The following is a 22,979-nucleotide window of genomic DNA, read 5'->3' as shown; positions in this document are numbered from 1 at the left end:
ATAATTATAAAGAAGCCCTTGTTTATATTTGATAGAACCAAAGAGGTAGAATAGTGTGTTTCTTTGGACAGAACTCAGCCAACATCGATTGCAGGGGTAGTATCTGTGATACTTTACTTTGAAATTGTTGGAAGCGAAGTTACTACAACAACAACAACAGTACTACACTACTACAGTAGTCACTAGTCAGTACGTGTATCGGTGGGTGATATATGTAAGACCTGTGGTGTAGGAATGGAAACTTGGATGCAGTTGAGTGAGAGTAGTGACCATGACAGACAGAAGAAAAAATAAAGTCGTTTCCCCACATATTGCAGCACTTGTCGCTAAGCAAAGGATCCTTTATCAACACCAGTCATTTCTCGAATCGTGCATAAGATCTATTAGAGATGCAAAACACAGAGTTGAGGTAAGAAACGGTGCAACATTATATTTAAGATTAACCAGCGTTATATTTTTCCTCTATAGGCCTACATATTTAGAGACTTTCCACCCACCCGAGTGAATGTTTCAACATCAAAGACGCACGGTTTTCAATAATTTTGGTTTGATAAACGTACAGGAAACCATGTGTATAACAATACTTTGAAAGCAAGGACCATTACTGCCAGCCTTACGGAAAGTGAAGCTAAGCTCATTTGCATTCGTACAGTATCTCTTTCTGTCCTGAAATTTTTTTGTTTCAATATAATGAACTTCTAGCCGTAATTTTATTTATAGCCAACAATTAGGCCGGAAAAGTACTTTTAAAAAATGCCTTTCCTTTAGTAGGCGGAAAAACGCCCCACACGGTCGTACGGGTTAATGTTTGCTTATAAAATATATGCTGTATTCTGAAGTTCATATTACTGTTATTAACAGATGAACTACTACGTATTTATCTCGTCAAAGCATTATTACATACTCTAGTATTCATTTAACTGTGTACTAGAATATAAATTTAAATAATTAGTCATATGTCAACAGTCATTGAGAAATTGTTAGTAATAATGTGACAGACTATGATAATACTATGTGTCTGATCCATTTTTATTCATTTATGTGCAAACTAGTATGTAAATACTAATAATTCATTAAAGTTGTAGGAAAACAATGATTGAAAAATCACTAACAATAATGTAACAGACCAAGAACATATTACTTAAAAAATTCAAGCAATTTTGTGGTTCAAAGAACAAGTATACATTGTATTTTTCGTAACAGGTTTTGGCAGTTCTATTACGTGACGTTAATCTACACATTTATGGAGAAAGTAGATAGACTGCTGGTTTATGGGGGTCATTCCATATCAAATCGCCCAATAAAAAATAAATTTTACACCCACCTCCTTAGATTTTCATGAAATTTGGCTCAAATGGTTCTAATACCATCCTGACAACACCTCCATTTTATTTTTTTTTCCCTGTATATCTTATAGTTTTTTTTATAAATTTTTAAAGTTTTTATGTTTTGCGTTTTCCGAACCTTCGGAAATGGTAAATTTAATTTGTATTCAAAACTTTAAAATTGCTTATCTTAAAAACTCTTTTAGATAACATCATGAATTTTTGCAGCAAGTTTATTTATTATACATATTTGAAGATAAAAATGATACTATTAAAATATATTAATATTTTCTATGAAATAAAAATTATATATGTTTTTTTTCTGATGTTTTGTTTTATAAGAATTGCAATATCTAGAGTCTCAGACCTGATAGAATGCTCAAATTTGTTTTAATTTACTCTTAAACATATAGGCTACTCGATAAAACAAAAATAATGATGGCTTTTTAACATGTTTATTAATTATAGTAGATTACATTAGAATTATGTAGCTACAAAGATAGTGTACTTACGACACTTACGTATAACCTAAATGACTGCTTGAAACATTGAATTTTTTGAGTAATTTTGTCGTTTTAATAAACATTAATGCTGATTCAAACTGTTTTTCCACTTCACCCAAGAGCTTTCAGTTCTTTTGATTCAGTCTTTTTTTGAAGTAATACATTCTTCCAGTGCTGCTTGATTGAGGTGAGTCTACTACAGACTATGTGCTCCAAAGGCACTATGCAAGAATCTTCTCTTTCAGGCCAATAAAATGATGCAGCTGGTCCTGAAGGATGTAGAAATAGAATTTCTGCATGTTATTCATCATTGAATATTGTTTTTACCAGTCCAAAGTACCAGTTACCATCATAATTTGCAGCCACATAGCTATTTATGGATGGTTCAACACGAACCCAATCAGAAGAAGAATGGAAAGAAAAGACTAAGGAGGGTTTTACACTATCTGTAGTCCTTCTAATTTCAAGGTTGTTTGTTTGAAGTGGTTTGGGTTGCTGAAAACGTTTTTCTAGTTTTAACCGTAGCAAATCAGCTTCTTTTTTGTCAATAAAGTTAAAATGAATGTTTTCAATATTTTTTTCACAAAACTTGTACACAAGATTGCTGTCATTATTTGTTCTTCGTCTGAAAGCTGTAGACTGGCTTTCCTTAAAATTCTTTTAATAGTTCCTCCTAGGCCATCACAAATTGACTTCCATGACTTGTTGCAAAAAAAGTGTTGGTCCTTCAAATTAAATGGCTTTCCTTAAAATTCTTTTAATAATTCCTCCTAGGCCATCACAAATTGACTTCCATGACTTGTTGCAAAAAAAGAGTGTTGGGCCTTCAAATTAAAGTCTCTCAAGTGTTCAGTCAAATTTTTAAAACTGTTCTATTTTTGTACTGCCCAGCACAACCATCTCTAAAGTAGTGAACTGAGTCAATGTCAATATGATGTAATGACAGCCACTTTGTAATTTCTTTTTGTATAAAGTTAACAAAACCAGTGTCGTGTTCTTGGTCATCACTAATAAAACAGTGGTTGGAAACAAAAACATTGTTTTCCTCATTTCTTAGAAAAACTCCAACTGGGTGTAGAGTACAACCACCTCTATTCCAGTGGTAACTTTGGATCTCATTTTGTATAACAAAGGAATAATTTTCACTGAAATCCATCACAATAATTGCTGTTTTGGGTGGTGGGTCTTCTATCTTTTAAGGCTGCTGATTGGGATTTTGCTATAAACGAGTGCGGGGTGAGCTTTTCCAATGACCTAACAAATAAAGAAATGTAGTCTTCAACACTGATAGACTGTTTGATCATTTCTGCCCTGTCTGTGTTAACCCACTGACTGATTACAATTTCTTCTTCTAAATCATAATCTTCACTTAGTTTTTCAGTTAAGTACTCAGTTAGTGCAGAATTTGCAGGACAGCTGTCGCAATGATGTAACATGCAGTTTTGGTTTTCCGTGTTGCACACAAGCATCTTAATTATGTCTTTATAAGATTCTTCGATTTTCACAGCATCCAGTAATAGTTTAACATTCTGGTGGATACTGCATACACATACAGTGTGTGCGCCTGCAGCACCAGCAAGGATACACCATTTAGGTCTCAAGAAACAAAATTTTCTACCTCGGGATTCTCCCATTTGAAAGAATAATAGAGTTACATAAAATGAGTCTTTTTTGCATGTACACATTTTTTTGAACACTTACTTTGTCTTTTGTTCCAGGTAGCACTCTGGGACATCCTTTTCATAAAAATCTGTTACAAGTCTTACTGTATTTTCAGAAAGAGTTTTTTTTGGACCAGGAGTTTCCAAAATACCCTTTTCAGATTTTAGCTTTCTAGCTTGGCGCACCATGTACTCACTTACATTAAATTCTTTCATCACTTTATTTCAACTCCAAGAATCTGGAGCCAAGGTCAGAATCTGGATTTTCCTAGACCTGCCAACAGATGAAATCTTCTCTTTCATAAGAGAAATCATTACATCAAAATCCTTTGCTTTCTCAACCACACTTGTATCTTCTTCGTCATCATCAGAACTTGGTGCATCATATTTTAATGCTTTTGAAACCGCCTTTTTTGCATTCTTTTCAATACTGCTAACCTTCCTTTTAAAATAAGACCCTTTACTTTGTTCTGACAAGCCATGAAACTGTATCGGTGTTAAACCTAAATTATCAAGAGCAATGTTTGTTTGTACGAGGGATTCTTTTCTGGATTCCAATGATTCTAATTCAACCATGAATTCATCATCTGTTTCACTTTCATTACATTCAACTCTTATCTAGCCTGCCCTTAGGTTTTGCAGAGCAGTGTACTTTCATCAAGAATCAATACTGTTAACACTGGCATAAATTCTGCAAAAACGACATTGAAACCATGGAAGAAAAAAGAATTGTACAATATCAGTGTCTACGTTCTTTAGAGATGGAAACAGCTGCTCAGCTAACATTTATAACACTCAGATACAGACTAGTCAGAAACTGCCTATCGTGCAGAGAAGATTTTTCCTAAAAGAAGACTCCACCAATGTTAATTCTATATCATCCACATGAAGTTGGAGAGACCACTAATCCTTACTATTTGAATATAATATAAATGGATAGATAAAAAAAATCTACTCGCCAAGCTATGGCAGGGGTACGCACGCACACACACAAAAGGACTTAACTTTTACAAGCTTTCAGAGCTAGGGGCTCCTTCTTCTGGCAGAAGAGTTGAAGGGGGGTGATGGAAAAGGACTGGAGTGACTTAGGAAAATGGGTACAGTTTAGAAAAGTCACCCAGAATCCCGGGTCAGGGGAGACTTACCGGTCGGGATGAGAAGAAAAGACTGATTGTTGGGAACTGCACTGGACGAGATTTGAAAACCTGAGAGCTTAAAGGTGGAAGACAGGGTAACATGCAAGACAGATTGCTGCTTAAAGCTAATTGCATTGTATGTAACAGATGTCAAAGGGGCACGGCGAAATATAGGTAAGTCAGAAAACGAAATATGCAGAAAACCAAAATGTAGTGAAGTAAGGAGTGGCTACCATGAATAAATGCTGAGACGGAAGGAATTAATGTAAATTAGGGCCAGATGGGTGGTGAGAACCAAGGACATGTTATAGTGCTAGTTCCCACATGCAGAGGTCTGAGAAACGGGTCTGAGGGAAGAATCCAGATGGAGCATGTGGTGAAACAGGCACCGAGGTCAGGACACTAGTGTTGTGCAGCATGCTCTGCAACAGCATATTGTGCTTTGCTTGTATATGCCCTCTGCCTTTGCCCATTCATCCTGACTGATAACTGGGTGGTAGTCATGCCAATGTAAAAGGCCAAACAGTGTTTACATAACAAATTTAGAATTCAGGGAATGTTTCATTGTTTTAGTTTTCAGTTAATTTTTTGCAATTTTGACTTGTAAGAACTGATAATGTAACAAATAATTTTACCGTAGATTGCTATTGTAGAACAATATGCAGGAATAAAACATAAACAATAAAGAGAAAAACACCATAATAAAACTTAAGTTTCAAAGAAAATGCTTCCATGTAAAACAACAGAACACAGTTTGCAAACAAATGTCTGCCAACAGCAAAATGTGTCAAAATCTTTAGGACGAAGACTATGTAATACTTGGTAACAGACTGCATTCGATGTGTGTGAATCACAACTGCCTACATTTCTAACAGGTCATTGGAAAATATTGTGAATGGTGGTTTCAGAAGTGTTACTTTCAAAGTAAATTTCCTTTTATGCAAGATGAATTATGTTACAAGTGAGAACGTGCAATCAGTTTCTTAAATCAATGTGTTTGACTCTCTTTCAAAACTTAACACTTTGAGGAGCAGCCAACTAGCAAAATTTTTGGCCCAAAAGACCAGACATTTGTTATAATTTAAAATTTTGCTGGCACATTCATGTTTGATAATCTTAAAGGATATCACATGCAAAAAATGGTTGATATTATGTGTGAAAGCTTAGCTTTTCTTGTAGCTAGACTCTGTGTATATTAATTTAATCATTAACTTTTCCTGTTTGTGTGTTTGTACTGCGTAATAGTGATGTTGCTATGGACTGACTACATCGTATGTCCTATACTCTGTTGTCATTGGGTGGCGAGATAATGTGAAGTGAGCTGTGATTGGCTGACAAAAACATGTTGGTATCTCAATTTCAGTGCTTTGGAAACTTAACATACTGTATTTGGTGGACATCATATTTATACTTTCATACTACGAAAATGGAGTGTACCTGTTGCTGCGCACAAAAGATCTTCCCAGAATTACCCCCCCCCCCCCTCTCTCTCGCTCTCCCCCTCCCCCCCCCCTCCAGAAAAAATGTATTTTCACATGGGAAAATTTCTTTTTAACCGAGAACTCTGGGAATTTTTCCCTTGTCCATGTATACACTCTGTGAGGACATGCAGCTCTGCTGTGTTGTTTAAAGATGGTGGCACCCTCTTGGGTAAATTATTCAGGAGATAATATGCCCCCCCTCCTGCAGTCAGATGTACAGACAGGGACTACTCAAGAGAACAATGGTATCGGGAAAACTGGAAGAACTGGTCTTCTATGGGTAATATAAGAGTAGTTCTAATAAGAAAATAAATATGTGGGTGAGCTGGTGTGAAGAGCATACTGAACACATCATGGCCAAGATAGGTCTAACTACGAAGCCAATACCCGCCAAATAAGTAAAAGATTATATGCCTACTAGCTATGAAGACTGAGATTGTTCGTAGAGATGACATTGCTGAAGTGGGGTGGCTTGTGTTCCTCAAAGAAAATAGTTGTGCCATAGGTACAACCACTACAGAGGGTAATCTGTGGAGAGAAAGAGCTAACCCTTGGTTGTTGAAGAGGGGCAGCAGCATTTTCAGTAGCTGCAGGGGCAACAGTCTCAATTATTGACTGATCTCGCCTTGTAACATTAGTGATGACCTCACCATGCTGCTTCTGTGAATGGCTGAAAGCAAGGGGAAACTACCGCTGTTATTTGGTTTTGCTAAGGGCAAGCAGTTCAACTGTGTTGCTTAATGATGATGCATCCTCTGTGATAAAATATTCCAGCAGTAAAATAGTCCCCTGTTCAGGTCTGTGGATGGGTCTGCTCAGGATGATGCCATCATCAACCAAAACAAATCTGCCATTCTGACATTCAGTGTGTGGAATGTTTGACCCAGTAAGTAAGTAAGTAGGTAGGTAGGTAGATAGGTTAGAAAAGTTACAAAGGGAATGAATAGTTAGCTGTTGATACAGCAGGAATTAGTGAAGTGCAGATGCAGAAGGGATAGGTCTGCTGGTTAGGTCAGTACAGGGTACCTAAAAGAAAAGAAAATTGGGGTGATACAGGATTAGGCCTAATAATAATGGGAGTTAGTTACTCTTAATGTCATAGTCAATGCATTATAGACAGGAAGCAAACACCCACCCAGAGTAGGAAAAGTTTGTAGGCCAACTAGCATCTCAGTTGAACTAGCTACTAAAATAATATGATCATGTAAAGAAAATTATTCATGTAGTTAAGGGAGACCAAAGATTGCGGTGGGTGACTGGAATTTGGTAACAGCTAGGAAAATATGGATTGGGGGAAAGGAATGAAGGAGAAAGCTACCTGGTAGAATTTTGCATAGTGTAATGTAACCAGGGCCAATGCTTGATTTTAAAAAAATCTCGAGAGAAGGTTGCATATGTGGAAGAGTCCTGGTGACACTGGAAGGTTTCTGGTTTATTATATAATGGTTAGACAGAGATTTCAAAACCAGATTTTAAACTGAAGTCATGTCCAAGGATATACACTATGTGATCAAAAGTACCCGAACACTGGCTGAAAATGACTTAAAAAGTTTGTGGCCCCCTCCATCGGTAATGCTGGAATTCAATATGGTGTTGGCCCACCCTTAGCCTTGATGACAGCTTCCACTCTCGCAGGCATATATTCAATCAGGTGCTGGAAGCTTTCTTGGGAAATGGCAGCCCATTTTTCACGGAGTGCTGCACCGAGGAGAGGTATTGATGTCTGTCAGTGAGGTCTGGCATGAAGTCGGTGTTTCAAAACACCTCAAAGGTGTTGTATAGGATTCAGGTCAGGACTCTGTGCAGGCCAGTCCATTAACAGGTATGTTATTATTGTGTAACCACTCCGCCACAGGCCGTGCATTATGAACAGGTACTCGATGTTGATGAAAGATGCAATCACCATCCCCGAATTGCTCTTCAGCAATGGGAAGCAAGAAGGTGCATAAAACACCGATGTAGGCCTGTGCTGTGATAGTGCCATGCCAAACAAGAAGGGGTGCGAGCCCTCTCCATGAAAAACATGACCACACCATAACACAAAAGCCTCCAAATTTTAGTCTTGGCACTACACATGCTGGCAGATGACGTTCACCAGGCATTCACCATACCCACATCATGCCATTGGATCGCCACATTGTGTACCATGATTCGTCACTCCACACAATGTTTTTCCAATGTTTATGCTCCCTACACCAAGCGTCGTTCAGCATTTACCGACGTGATGTGTGGCTTAGGAGCAGCTGCTCGACTATGGAATAAAAGTTTTCTCACCTCCCACTTAACTGTCATAGACTTGCAGTGGATCCTGATGCAGTTTGGGATTCCTGTGTGATGGTGTGTATAGACATCTGCGTATTACACATTACGACCCTCTTCAACTGTCAGTGGTCTCTGTCAGTCAACAGATGAGGTTGGCCTGTACGCTTTTGTGCTGTACATGTCCCTTCACGTTACCACTTCACTATCACATCAGAAACATTGGACCTAAGGATGTTTAGGAATGTGGGCACAAGTGACACCCAGTCACCTGATCATGTTCGAAGTCCGTCAGTTCCGTGGAGTGCCCCATTCTGCTCTCTCACGATGTTTAATGACTACTGAGGTCGCTGATATGGAGTACCTGACAGTAGGTGGCAGCACAATGCACCTAATATGAACCAGATACTTTTGATCACAAAGTGTATGTTGACTCTGGCCATAATTTATTGGTTATGAAGCACAGATTAAAACTGACGAAATTGCAAAAAGTTAGGAAAGTGAGGGGATTCAACCTGGATAAATTGAAGGAACCATAGGTTGTTGAATATCAGACGGAGCTTTAGGCGACATTGGACTGGAACAGGAGAAAGAAATACAACATCAAAATGTTGTGGTATTCACATCATGAAAAACTGAGATGGTGTTTGTGCGCAGCCAATCAGATGGAAACGGTTGAGGGGCAGCACGGCTATACCAAAACTAGTACCCTCAGAGACACCAACCACATCACACAAGATGTCAGGCTCTTTTTGGGTGTTTGTGGGATCATGGGTCCTTTCAGACAGACAGACAGACAAGCTGGAAGGTAGTGCACCATGTATACACCATATTTGGAGGATCAGTTTCTACAGGATATTGAGAAGAACCCTTGTACAAGCTCCAGGCAAGTGTTGTGCCAACATGATGTAAGCCAAAGTACGATTGTGTGTGTCCTGCACAATGACCACCACTATCCCTCTCACCTGCAATGAGTGCAAGGAATATCGGCAGTGGATTTCCTTCTACGACAAGTGAAGCATCCCCCCTCCCCATTGGTTTTGCAGCAGACCATCACGATTATGGAATTTCTGTCATCAGTCATCTTTACTGACAAAGCAACATTTACCAGAACTAGCATAATCAGTCTGCATAACAGTCATCTGTGGGCTAAAGATAAACGTTGAGGAATGAATGAGTCATCTCATCAGCATCAGTTCAGCATCAATGAGTGGGCAAGGTTTCTTGGTGACAATGTACTTGGACCAGTAGTTATTCTACAACACCTTGACAGAGGAATGTACCTGGACTTCCTTCGGAATACTCTACCTGGGCCGCTTGAGAATGTGCCTCTGTCAGTACGACAGGTTATGTGGTTTCTGCATGATGGAGCATCACCTCACTTCTGCGTTTCAGTTCAGACCATCATCTTTCCTGGATGTTGGAAAGTACTTAGGGGCCCTGTAGCATCACCAGACTTAAACCAATGGATTTTTGCCTCTGGGGACATCTAAAAAGCCTTGGGCGCTGAACTGGTTGCTCATGGGCAGACACTTCAACAATGTTTTCACAGTGTCTGTGACGCTATTCAGAGGGGGGACAGAACATGCAAAAAGAGTGCAGCAATCCACGATGTGACATGTGAATGCATGCATGGCATCCCATGGAGACCACTTTGAACATCTGTCGTGACATGTATGCAATGCAGCTCTGTACTGTGTTCAGAGACAGTTTGTTGTAATTGCATGCACACCTTCACTTTCCGGACGCGAGTTTGTAAGACTTTTTTCCTCCATTCCCATTCAGGAATCTGTCTGTGCAGTCTGTTGGTTTTTATTAATGTTCACCCAATATGTAAGTAGAACATAATAATTTAAATTCCAAAGATAGCAGTTGCTGACAGGTGAGAATATGACCGAACTGTCAGTTTAATAAGTTGTGGTTGCAAAATATTGACACGAATTATTTACAGAAAAATGTAAAAACTGGTGGATCTGACCTCGGGGAGGATTGGTTTGGGTTCTGGGGAAATGTAGAAACCCAAAAGACAGTGCTGACCCTATGACCTACCGTAGAAGATTAGATCTACAAATGCTATAATCATAGGTCGGAGAAAGCTTTTAACAATATTAACTGGACTACACTTCGAAATTATGAAGGTAGCAGGGATAAAATACTGGGAGCAAAATGATTTTTACATTTTCTGCAGAGACCAGACTACAGTTAAAAGGGCATAATGACATGAAAGGGAATCTGTAGTTGACAAGGAGGTAAAACAGGGTCATATTCTATCCCTAAAGTTGTTAACTCTGCACAATGAACAACGAGTGGAGAGATCCAAGAAGAAATTTGGAAAGGGAATTAATGTTCAGGGAGAAGAAATAATTTTAAGGTTTGTCATTGTCATTCTGTTAGAGACAGCAAAGGACTTGGAAAAACAGTTAAATGGAGTGAATAGTATCTTGAAAAGAGATTATAAGATGAACATCGACAAAGGAAAAAATCAGGGTGATGGAATGTAGAAGAAGCTGGGGAATTAGATTAGAAAATGAGACACTAAATGTAGTATGAGAGTTAAGCTATTTAGGCAGCAGAATAACTGATGATTCTCAAAGTGGTATTCCGCTGCCCACCGAACCTACGTAATATCCTTGTCTATCCCTACACAACCCCTGCTCCTAACCCTCTTGTCTCTTTGCTTATATCCCTGTAATAGGCCTAGATGCAAGACCACCTGTCCCATATTCAGTGGTGGCCTCCCATGAAAGACAGGCTACCTGTGAAACCATACATGTGATCTACAAGCTAAGTTGCAACCACTGTGTTGCATCCTATGTGGGCATGAAAATAAACAAGCAGTCTGTCCACATGAATCACCATCATCAAACTGTGACCAAGAAACAACTGGACCACCCCACTGCTGAGCACACCCCTCAACACGACATCCTTCATTTCTATGACTGTTCACAGCCTGTGCCGTCTGAATCCTTCACACCAATACCAGCTTTTCCGAATTGAGCAGGTGGGAACTCTCCCTCCAATATATCCTCCATTCCCGTTACGCTCCTGGCCTTGACCTTCATTAGCCATTGCCCTTCCCTGTTCCCATTCCAGCACTACAAAGCCCTGTATCCAATAGCATTCAACCAATGCACCCTCAGTCTTTTTACTTCTCTCCTTTTCCACTACCGGCACCCCTGTCCTTAGTCTAGTGTCCACTGTTCCTGTTGCACCTAGCTGCTCTATGCTCTCTCAACCTTGTCCCTATACACTTCCACAAACAGCACTTTACCATCCCCTACCCCTACCCTGTTATCCCTCCCCACCCCAGTGTCCTCCTTACTGCCGCCACCACGTTGCCTTGTGTGTGTGTGTGTGTGTGTGTGTGTGTGTGTGTGTGTGTGTGTGTGTGAGAGAGAGAGAGAGAGAGAGAGAGAGAGAGAGAGAGAGAGAGAGAGAGAGAGTTGTCTAATTTTGAAGAGCTTGTTGGCCAAAAGCTCACTTCCCGACATTGTTTTTGTTGTGCCTATCTTTGGCTCTGCTATGTGGTGATAGCAACTATCCTTTTTGTAATATTGTAATTCCATGCTGGATTTTCCGTAGTTTGATGATGGCTGAAGTAGAGACGTTATGAAAGGCAGACTGGCAGTAACAAGAAAAGAGTAACTTGTTAACATCTAACATCAATTTAAAGGTTAGGAAGACTTTTCTGGAGTTACTTGTAGAGGGTGTAGCCTTACCTGGAAGGGAAATGTGTACAATTAGCAGTTCAGACAAGAAGAGAATAGTAGCATTTTCTAATGTTATGCTGCAAAAGAAATTGAAGATCTGATAGGTAGATTGAACAACATATGAGATGGTATTGAATCTAAGTGGAATAAAGAATTTTGTGGCACAACTTGACTAAAAGGAGAGACTGATTGATCACCACATTTCCTAAGGCATCAAGGAATTGTCGGTTTGGTAATGGAAGGAAGTGGAGGACAAAATCTGTAAAGGTGAAAATTGATGTAGGTTGCAGTAGATATGCAAAGATGGAAAGGCTTGCACAAGATAGAATAACTTGGAGAGCTGCTTCAAGCCAGTCTTCAGACTGAAGACAACAAGGGAGACAAAAATTTAATTGCAGTGGGGGATTGTAATTCAAAAGTAGAAAAGGGGATAGAAGATGAACATAAATTGGGGGGGGGGGGGGGGGCAATGGAAAGGGAAACTGCCTGGTGGAATTTTGTAACTCTTGCTAACTCTTGGTTTAATAATCATGAAAGAAAGTAGTATAAAGTTTTATCAGTACTCAGACAGCATAAGATTGGAGTTAAAACTTGAGATTTTGAAGGTTATCACCATCAGTTTCATCAGCTGGGAGCAAAGTCTGCTTCCTTTATAGTGCTGTTAAAGCTTCTGTTTAGACAGGTCATGTTACTTGATATTTACTTCCATTGGTGGTGATGTCACCTGGCGGGTGGGATTTGCATGCACAAAAGCTGTAAACTGGTAGTGCAGCAGTATGCCCCACTCCCCACCAGGCTGTGATTGACTGACTGAAGGGAAACAGAGACCAACTCCGGCATCACCTATTCCTTTAAAGATTGATTTATTTTTTTTTTTTTTTTTATTTTTTTTTTTTTTTTTTTAGGCACTCTCTCTCTTAGATTTATGTACTTAACATGATATGAGTGTTCAGTGCACAGAGCTCTGCTATGGTGCAGATGATCTGCTCTGCATAATTTTGCCACCTTCTAGACACTACTCTGACATCAAATGCTGTCTTTACTAGATGCAGCAAATCCTCAGTTTTCTGCGGAGGTTAGACATTTGGTCTAATACCACATTTACGTAGCATGCACCCAATTTTGCTTGAGATAGCTCTGAGGAATTTAAGGAATGCTGTGCGTATGTCTTCTTCTGTTGGCTGGATTGGTTTGTACATACTGTCGTTTTTCAGTCCATGAAAAAGATATTAGACACCTCCTCTTAATAGCAATTTTTATTGGTTGTTTCAGGACGAATGTTTTAATAATTAATATATCAGAGGAAAATGATCTGTGAATGTGAAACAATATTCCGCTAATAATTAATCACAAGCAATTACAAACCAGAAATATTGTTAAAATAGTGAAAGGCATTAATTTATCTCGTACATAGAAAAAATTACTTTAATGCTAAGATAGATAAATATTATGTAGTAGTTGCATAATAAAAAATGTTGCTTTGTATTAATAAAGTTATTTAAAGGTCAAGAACTCTGTTACATGGCAGTTATATGTAATGTAGTGAAACAATGAGGCAGAATACAATCACTATCAAACTGGTTATTTGCAAGTAGATCAATTGAATACACAAGAGGATGTACCGAGAAATCAGTTGTTGTCAAATGTGATCAACTAGAAGTACTTGGAGCCTTTGTAGTTGTGAAATTAAAATTTCATCTTTCAGAAAGAAAAATGCCTACAGAGAAGAAGATCCTAAAACCATCTAAATATTAATGCTTTCACCTTCTGACTTATCTTATTGCATTCTGAATACTCTGTTGCAATTTCTGCCCTGTAGCCATAATCAAGTGATACATTTTTGTCCTTCCAAAATTTGTTATGTTGCATCTCACAGTAAATATCAAAAGCAGCATATTCATTTTCAAATATGGTCAAATATACTTACAGGGATAGTCATTTTTAGCGTCTAGAAATGACTGGGGGGCGGGGGGGGGGGGGGGGGGGCAGGCGCTCGCATTTTTGAGACAGACAAAAGTACTTAATCCAACAGCTGATAATATCCAGAAGTCTTTTTTAATGCATATGCTACTCAGTGCCTTATCTATGTGATGAGCAGGCACTCCATCCATTTCTTATTGTTGATACACAAACTTACCTTACATGTTCATGGTTTCACCTTAAGTTTTTTGTGGAAACACAATACAAGGCATTCATTTAAACTGAGTGTCACTGTCATATGATGCAGTGTATATCTAAATGTAACAACTCTTTACAGATGTTCTTGTAATGTAATTGCGCTTCAACATTTAATGTAGTTGTCATATTTTTCAGCTGGAGCAATTACAGTTAGAACACTTAATACATGGGCTTGAAAATGAAAGTGAACCAGATGATAAGCATTATGATTCAGATGAAAATTTATCAGATATGGAGACTGGCCAGCAAAAAGACATTTATGAGGGTCTTGATTTGAATGACCCGTTCTGTGTAAATCTGCAGCCAGTTGAGTGGGATCTTACTCCTGTAACTGGTGGGTATATCAGCAGATGTTACTAAAACAGATCCAAATACCATTATTATCATCATCATCCCAACCAATCTGTTGTCTTTCTAAGAAGCTGTTATGAAGAAAAGCCACTGTTTATAGACCACAGTGTATGAAATAAACATTATAAATTTCGCTGTGCCTATCTCAGTGTAGTTGTGCACCAGTCAGATCTATTACTCTGTTATCAGTAATGACACATCTGTTTATTCTGGAACTGCTATTAGGAAAAATCAAACTATGGAACATCCAGGTTTCAATATCAATAATATTATTGAAAGGATGGAGTGCTATTCATCCTAAGGTGAAATATTGAGTTGCAGATAGGCACAACAAAAAGTGTTACACATTGAGCTTTTGGCCAGTCTTCTTCAGAAAAGAAATGAAAATTCACACAAGCAGGGATACCTCACGCGCACATGACCAATATCTCTGGCCAGAATGCAGTGATGTCACATCAAAAGGAGGTAGCTATCTGGAATGATTCAGGGAAGGAGGAGGGATAGCAGGATATGGGTGGAAGGGAAAGGAGTAGAAGAGTCAGCACTGCCTGGACAAGGCTGCCAGAACAGTTCCTCCACTGTTTCTTTCTTTCTTTCTTTATTCGTTCTCCATCTCCTATCCTTCCTCCACTGCAGTGTTTTGAGATTCCTCTTCATTTATCCTTCCTCCCTGTGCACTCCTGAAGGCCGGTCCACACGTCTGACACGTAAGAGGTAACTAGGTAATGCATAATTCCCAGCCTCAGTTTTACAGTTAGGGTTCACCTGTACCTCTGGTACAGGTCAGGTCTAGCGAAGGGTAATTGCCTGAGGTGTTCCTTTCCCAAACTACCAATTGGTCCCTTTGTCAGTAGGTCAGCAGCTGTGGCCTGAAGTTTAAACACTCACCCAAGGCGGGTGAGCTGAGCCCCCCCCTCTGAGTGAGATCCCCCGCTGGAAGAAGCGTGCTGTCGGAGATGTGTTACAGCAGTCCAAAGGTGATGAAAAAGGTTGATGCATCCTTCATGCCTAAAAACATTCTTTTTCTCAAGTTTGACAGAGCAGTGCTTCCTTCGAAGATCAAAGCAGCCTGTGAAGTCATCATGGTCCGACAATACATTCCAAACCCTATGCACTGCTACCAATGTCAGCGTTACTACCACACTTGGATGTCCTGTCGAAATCCAACCAAATGTGCTACTTGTGGTAGGGATGCTTAAAAGGACAATTGCCCACCTCCTTCTCCCCGCTGCATCAGTTGCAATGGTGACCATGCAACCTCCTCCCGAGAATGTCCTTTGTATCTTGATGAGCGAGCTGTCCAGGTGATCCAGGTGAAGGAAAAAGTGCCTTACCCTGTTGCTCGCAAGTGTTGGCTAGTCAGAAGCCCTGTTCTTTACCATCTGGCACTTGGTACCATTCTCGCTACGCCTTGCTCCATGAAGAACACGGTCATACAGACTTGCAACTTCAAATTCAGCTCCGTGGTTGCAAAATCACCCAGTGTTATGGTAGTATCCCCATCTCCTCCTCCTCCTCTCATCCATCCGTGCACCAAGCCACCAAATTATCTGCTACATAACAGGCAGGCTGGAAAGGATGAACGGAACACTCCCGCAAAGACTGTTTATGTCCCTCCAGCCAGCAAACACCTCAGTCTTCACCTGCCAACTGCAAAGGCTCCAAGAAACCAAACAAAGGCAAATGATCTCCTCCTCCACTGACTTAAAGACCCTCTTCGATGGTGTCATCCCATGATACCCTTGCCAGCCAAACTCCATTTCTCTGCTGCCCACTGCCAATCATTTCTGTGCCCTGAAATCCACTGGAAGACCCAGTGTGAATGCCGAAGCCTTTGTAGATCTCATGGAGCAGGATCTTCCAGCCTCTGCGGTCTGTGGCAGAGCGTCTTGGAAGGCTGACGCTCAGCAGCTACCGAAGTGACTACGCTTCTTTTTCTCCCTCCTCCCCTTTCCCTTCATGACTCTCCTCCTATGGAATGTTTGCGGCATTATATCCAACAAGGGGGAACTGCAGTTGCTCTAGGAATTGCAGCGTCCACTGGTTTTCTGCCTTCAGGCAACAAAATTGCGTCCTTGCAATCGCTTTGATCTCCTGCTTTGCTTTCCGTCTGTTTCTACCTTACCCCCCTCCCCCAAGGACAGCATTCCATCTCATAGGAGTCGTGCTGCTCATCCAGGTTGACATTCATAGTCAAACCATCTCACTGCACATCCGGATGCAAGTTGTTGCAGTCTGCATTGCCTTACTCGTTTCACCTTCTCTCTTTGTACCGTCTACATCCGTCTATCATTCAGTGTCACCAGGGCAGACTTTCTCCAGCTTATTGGGTAACTCCCTCACCCCTTTTTGCTGTTTGGTGACTTCAGTGTGCACCATCCATTTTGGGACTCTCTCAGAACCTGTCTAAGAGGGCCCTCTTGGCCAACCTTCTCAATCAACTCATTCTCATCTGCCTTAATACTGGAGCACCCACATTCCTTTCACACTCCATGCACACCTACACCCATTTGGACATTTTGTTCTGCACTGCCAAGCTTGCCCGTCATCTTGAATGGTCCATTCTCTCAGACACGTACTCAAGCAACCATTTCCCCTGTGCTATCTGTTTGCTGTCTCCTACCCCCACCTACGTGCAAATTCAGTTGGCATGTTTCTGAGGCCAAATGGAGTCTTTACACCTCCCTGGCAACCTATGATGAACAACATTTTCCCAGTTGTGAAGACCAGGTACAATAGCTTATAAACATTATCCGTACTACCACAGAATTTTCCATTCCTCACACTTCATGTTTACTGCACTATGCCCTGGTGGACTGAGGCATGCCCGGAGACGCGCTCTCCATGTTTTTAACGCTCACCCTATGATAGTGAACTTCGTTCGTTATAAGCAGTTGCATGCACAATGTCATGTTCTTCAGGATATCAAAGAAGCTAACTGGATTTCATTTATTAGTTCTTTTAACAGTCCCACTCTCTTCCATAGTGTGGGCGAACGTCAGGTATCTCCCTGGGACCAAGGTCCATTCCCCAATTTCCGGCCTGACTGTAGCAGGTGATGTCATAGGGGACCCTATTGCTATCCCCAACACCTTGGGGTGCTATTTTGCAGAGATTTTGAGCTCTGCCCACCCTCACCCTGTCTTCCTCCATCGGAAACGAGTGGAGGAAGCTCTGGGGATACCCTTCAACTTTCAGAACCATGAATGCTACAATGCCGCCTTTACTATGCAGGAGCTAGATCACACTCTCACTTCCTCCTGATCTTCCACCCCAGGGCTGGATGATGTTAACATTTAGGTGTTGCAGCACATTTCTGTTGCAGGCAAGCACTTTTCTGTTTCATACATACAATTTCATCTGGGCAGGTGGCACATTTTCCAGATGCTGGCATAAAGCCACTGTCATGCCTATATCCAAGCCCGATAAGGATAAACACTTTCTTTGCTAGCTACCGCCCAATTTGTCACCAGCTGTGTTACCAAGGTGATGGAACATATGATTCGTGCTCGGCTGGTATGGTGGCTTGAGTCTCACAATCTGCTAACCACTGCACAATGTGGATTTTGAGTGTGCTGTTCTGCAGTTGACCATCTCGTCACTTTGTCAACTCATGTCATGAATGGCTTTCTGTGGAATTACCAGACTGTGGCTGTGTTTTTTGATTTGGAGAAAGCCTATGAAACATGCTGAAGGGCTGATATCCTCTATACTCTCTACACATGGGGCTTCTGAGGCCACCTGCTCAATTTCCTTCAGGAATTAAAAAAAGTTTGCAAGGTACATGTGGGTTCTGCCTTGTCTGATACCTTCATCCAGGAAATGTGTGTGCCTCAGGGTGCCATCGTGAGTTTCACCCTCTTTATCGCCATTAACCCAATATTGTGGCGTCTCCCACCAGGCATCTCCGGTTCCCTTTTCATTGACGATTTTGCAATCTATTGCAGTTCTTCACGGATTTGTCTCCTTGAGCAGCGTCTTCAATGATGTCTCGATTGTATTTACTGTGGAGCATCAACAGTGGCTTTCACTTTTCCACAGACAAAACCATTTGTACGAAGTTCTTGTGGCACAATGGGTTTCTTCCACTGTGTTTACATCTTAAGCCTGTTGCTCTTCTGCCTGTTGAAACTACAAATTCCTGGGGCTCATGCTCAGTTAGAAACTTGCTTTGTCCTCCATGTGTCTAACCTGGCCAGCCATTGTACACAGTCCCTCAGTGTCCTACGTGTCCTCAATGGTGCTTCCTGGGGAGTGGATCGGACCACCCTCCTTGGTTTGTACTGATCCCTTGTCGATTTGAAACTAGATTGTGGATGTTTCGTTTATACATTTGCATGTCCTTGACATCCATTTGGCCACTGGCACCTTTTACGCTCGACTGGTTGAGAGTCTCTATGCAGAAGCTGCTGTACTAATGCTGCCATACCACTGTGATGTTCTCCTCATCGGATACGCCTGTCATTTGTCTGCCAAGCCTGGTCACCCATCCTACGCCGCCTCCAATGATTCCTTTGACTGCCAGTATGGGGTGTGTACCTCTTCTGCTACATCCTGGAGTTTGCTTTGTTACTGCACTGGCAGCTTAAGTTCACACTACCTGCCACTTTCCCAATGTGTGTGAACCCTGCACCGCCTTGGCTTTGTGCAGAGGCCCGTGTTCACCTTGGACCCTTTGTAGCTGGTTCTCGGGGATGTGTAAGGATATGGCATGGCAAATATATTTGTGGACTAGGTTTCTGGGAATAGTGCCTACCTGTGAAGGACTTTGTGAGACTTTCAGCATACTGGGCAAGGGAGTTATTGTCATTGCAGCCATGCTGTCCCCAGGTGGCCATGCTGTATGTGAGGAATTTTTTTGGTGTTGGAAGAGATGGCAGCTGTCGAAATGCAGGTACTGTTGGTGGGTTTAATGTGGACAGATATGGGAATAGATACGTCAGAGAAAAGGTCGTCAGCGCCCAGTAAGGTGACATGCTGGATTGAGGAAGACCAGGTGGAGCAGATTAGAGAGAAGGTGTTAAGATTGTGAAGGAATGAAGATAAGGTGTCTTGGCCCTGAACCAGACCAATGGTTTGGGTTTTGGGAGGCTAGGAAGATTTCCTCTAGGTGGCCCGTAAATGGGTTGGCATTGGAGGGTGTCATGATTGTTCGTGGTTGTGCCTCAGTTCCGTTGCTTTCTGGCCAGAGATAGTGGTCATGTGTGCTTACTTGTATGAATAATTTTTCTGAAATTAGCTTTAGCTGCAAGCTCAAAGTGTGATACTATTTTCATTGTGCCTGTCAGCAACTCCTGTCAATACCATAAGTAGCAATCTACCCTTTTCATAATATTCTTGATATTCTGAAACTGGCGATTTTATAATATTAGATTAATTATTTGTATCAAGTGCAAGGGTATCTTTCTGTTGTCTGTAGCAGTTTTCCACAGTGAATGTCCTGCCTTATTTTCTTGTTCATTCATTCTCACTATTGGTTGTAACTCACATTGAGTGAAAGCTAATCCAAAAAGTTTAAGATGGTCACAATTGTTACAAGAGAGAAAGTACAAACAGAAGTATTAACTGTCTCACATAACATACAAGCAGTTTCAATTTGTACGCATTTATTTGTAGCCCTAACAAACTTATAAAACAGTTACAGATGAAACAGTAAATGTTGATGCAGATGCCAATACGAGGGACCTGCTGCAACTCTGATGTTTGGAAGGCTATACTTTGACAACTGAAGGAAGGGCATTTCAGAAATTTTCTGATGCACATGCTATGAAGAACAGTCGGGTTTCTGTATAGAGTGACCAGCTGACCACATTCAGTGCAAAATAATTTCCAAAGATAAACACATTATTTAAAGCTAAGTTTGTTTCTAAATTTGTATTGTACTTTATTGTATTGTATTGTATTGTTCATTAAAGAAATAAATGAACTTAAATGCATATACTAAAAGGCTGGTTTCAATGGGGCTTTCCTGATCATTCTGCTTACTACAGATGTAAGTCTGCCTTGAAGCAGATTCCTCTCCCTAAATAAGTTGAGTTCAACAGTCAGAAATACTAAAATGGAGTTATTCTGATGACAAGAATTACTAGGTCATGTCATGGATCAGTTATTGCAAAACCAAATTGAACACATTTCACCCAAAATATTCCATACAAGGATGAGCAACTTCATTCCCATATACCTTGGAAAGATGTGGTATTAAGTCATGAAACATGTTAATCAGGACCCCATCCCCTCCTCTTCTTCATTCGAGGTGTTGTAGGGGTTATTTCTGTATGGGAGAACTATATAATTGATCGTGCAATGCAGGCTTTCATGGCCAATGATGAAAATTGAATGGAACAGGAAATGAAATTACTAGTAGTGTTACAAGGTACCCTCCACCACACACCAGTGTCTTGCAGAGTACTGCTGTGCCATGAATAAGTGTAGGTGTGTATTTGGGAAATTCTTGTAAATCAAATGCAGCTATGGCTGAAAGGTAGTAGTTAAGGGACCGATTGGCACATCGGATGGCAGGCATGAGATATGTTGATATTTTGTGAACGATTCTGTGAGGCAGTTTTACGACACCACTCATAGGCTAGAAAGCACAACCCGGCAGGCACAGTACACAACTGGGAAGTAATCAGGGCAGCACAGGGCACCAGCATGCTGTGAAGAACCCATACATTGCAGTTAAAACAGTGCCAAGTGACCTGTGTAGGGACCAAAGTGGGCTGAGGAAAGCTGATGATGTAATTAGCAAAGAGCACTACACTCGTTCCCTCCAAAGGAACTACGTCAAAGGTGTAGGAAAAGGATGTATAAATAAATGAGCCAAGAGGCTCAAAGCAGGCTGTAGTATCACAATTTTGTCTGCATCTAGGACCAGAGAGAATGACAGTTGTTAAAGTCATTGCTGTGGTGGTGCAAGTCGCACCTTGGAGCTACACCAGTGAGAGGGCTGCTATCCTCCACTCTCTGAGCAGCAGCATCTGGTGGGCCGCAAGCTGGCATCTGCTGGGGCACACCCATGGTGTGCACTCGTGGCCTCCCAGGTACAGAGCTGTCTGTGGGCACTGAATGAGCTGCCCTGGGCAGACGCCCAGAGCTGCTAAGGCTTACTAAGATGGCAGTTGGCTGCTTCCCTTCGACACGCTACGTGTAATCCACGAGTCGCACTTGAGGGAGCAGTCAGTCGTGTCGCAGGCCATGGGCACACTTAACGCATGCAGTGGCCACTAAGCCATGGTGCGAGCAGGATCGCTACGTTCGTAAGGCTGGCCAACCAGACACTGGTGACACTGCAGAATCCGGCATTCGAGATAGCACTGACCCGTGCACACTGCACAGTACCATCGCCTACTTGAGCGCAAGGCCATCTGTGTACCTTCGATGTAATAAAGTTAGTGACACATGTGCCTGTGTTTATCTGCACAATTTGGCATGAATCATCCCTCTCTCCCAAAACCATACCTCTGTCATTCTGACGTATTACACCCCCCGAGCTCGGATGGTTGTAATAGTATTTCTGTAAACATAGGTAGAGCTATCCACCACATTAGCCTGTCACATCACTGGTAGTACAGTAATGCTAAAAAATAAAGAACGTAGCATATAGAAGCGTGCTCTAAAAACGCAAAAAAAAAGTAAGGATACTCGCCTAGAAAAACGGATCTGGAAAAGACTCATTGTATGATAAAATGGAATCAAAATTTTAAATCTTTTGTCCAGCATAGCTTTGACAAAAGTTCGAGACACAGTTATAAACAAGGAATCAGTAAATTTTGTCCCAATTCTCCTGTATGGAAGCCTGCTTTGTCCCCTAGCTGGGGAAGTCAATAGAAAAGGGCAAGGAGAGCGTGTCTGTTATTTGCAGGTAGTTAAAACAGGTGGCAGCAAGGTATGTAAAGGAAATCCTTATGCACATAGGACGTAAGCCAAGTCATTCAACATGTCAGAGACTGTTACAATAGCCATCCAGTTAATAGTGGAACCAGTTGTAGATTGTGGTGCACACAGTGGACAAATCATGCAATTGCCTGGGGTCTTAGGTAATGTTGTGACAGTGCCACGAGATTTAAAAGTGCCTGTACGTCAGTACGCGAACACGGTGATAGAGGCGCTCCGCAGCTCGGCTGAGCGCGGGAGCGCCACCTGCCTATGAACGGTGCCGGCCGCATGTCACGGCACGGCAGTCGAATGACAGATACAGAGTTAATAGCATGTAACCCGCTATTGTTTCTACTTTTGTATATCCACACAATTTATTAGTGATTAAAGGTTATAACACTTTTTGGCGACTCGGTCGGATATTTTTTTTCCTGCGTTGTGGAATTGTGTGTTCGTGTCACGGGCAGACATGGAACAGCTTATGCAAGCGCTCATTGAAC

At 41.3% G+C, this 22,979-nt stretch overlaps 1 protein-coding gene across 1 annotated transcript; it reads left to right on the top strand.

Moving 5' to 3' along the window:
* The first annotated feature begins 121 nt into the window (after positions 1-121).
* On the top strand, positions 122-20,550 carry LOC126236420 (uncharacterized). Its single transcript, XM_049945724.1, has 3 exons — positions 122-409; positions 14,389-14,587; positions 20,243-20,550. The coding sequence occupies exons 1-3, from the start codon at positions 272-274 to the stop codon at positions 20,302-20,304; spliced, it is 399 nt and encodes a 132-aa protein (XP_049801681.1). The 5' UTR covers positions 122-271; the 3' UTR covers positions 20,305-20,550.
* Positions 20,551-22,979: the final 2,429 nt, after the last annotated feature.

Source organism: Schistocerca nitens, chromosome 1 (assembly GCF_023898315.1).
Source record: "Schistocerca nitens isolate TAMUIC-IGC-003100 chromosome 1, iqSchNite1.1, whole genome shotgun sequence".
Taxonomy (NCBI): domain Eukaryota; kingdom Metazoa; phylum Arthropoda; class Insecta; order Orthoptera; family Acrididae; genus Schistocerca; species Schistocerca nitens.
This window is presented reverse-complemented; position numbering and strand designations above follow the sequence as displayed.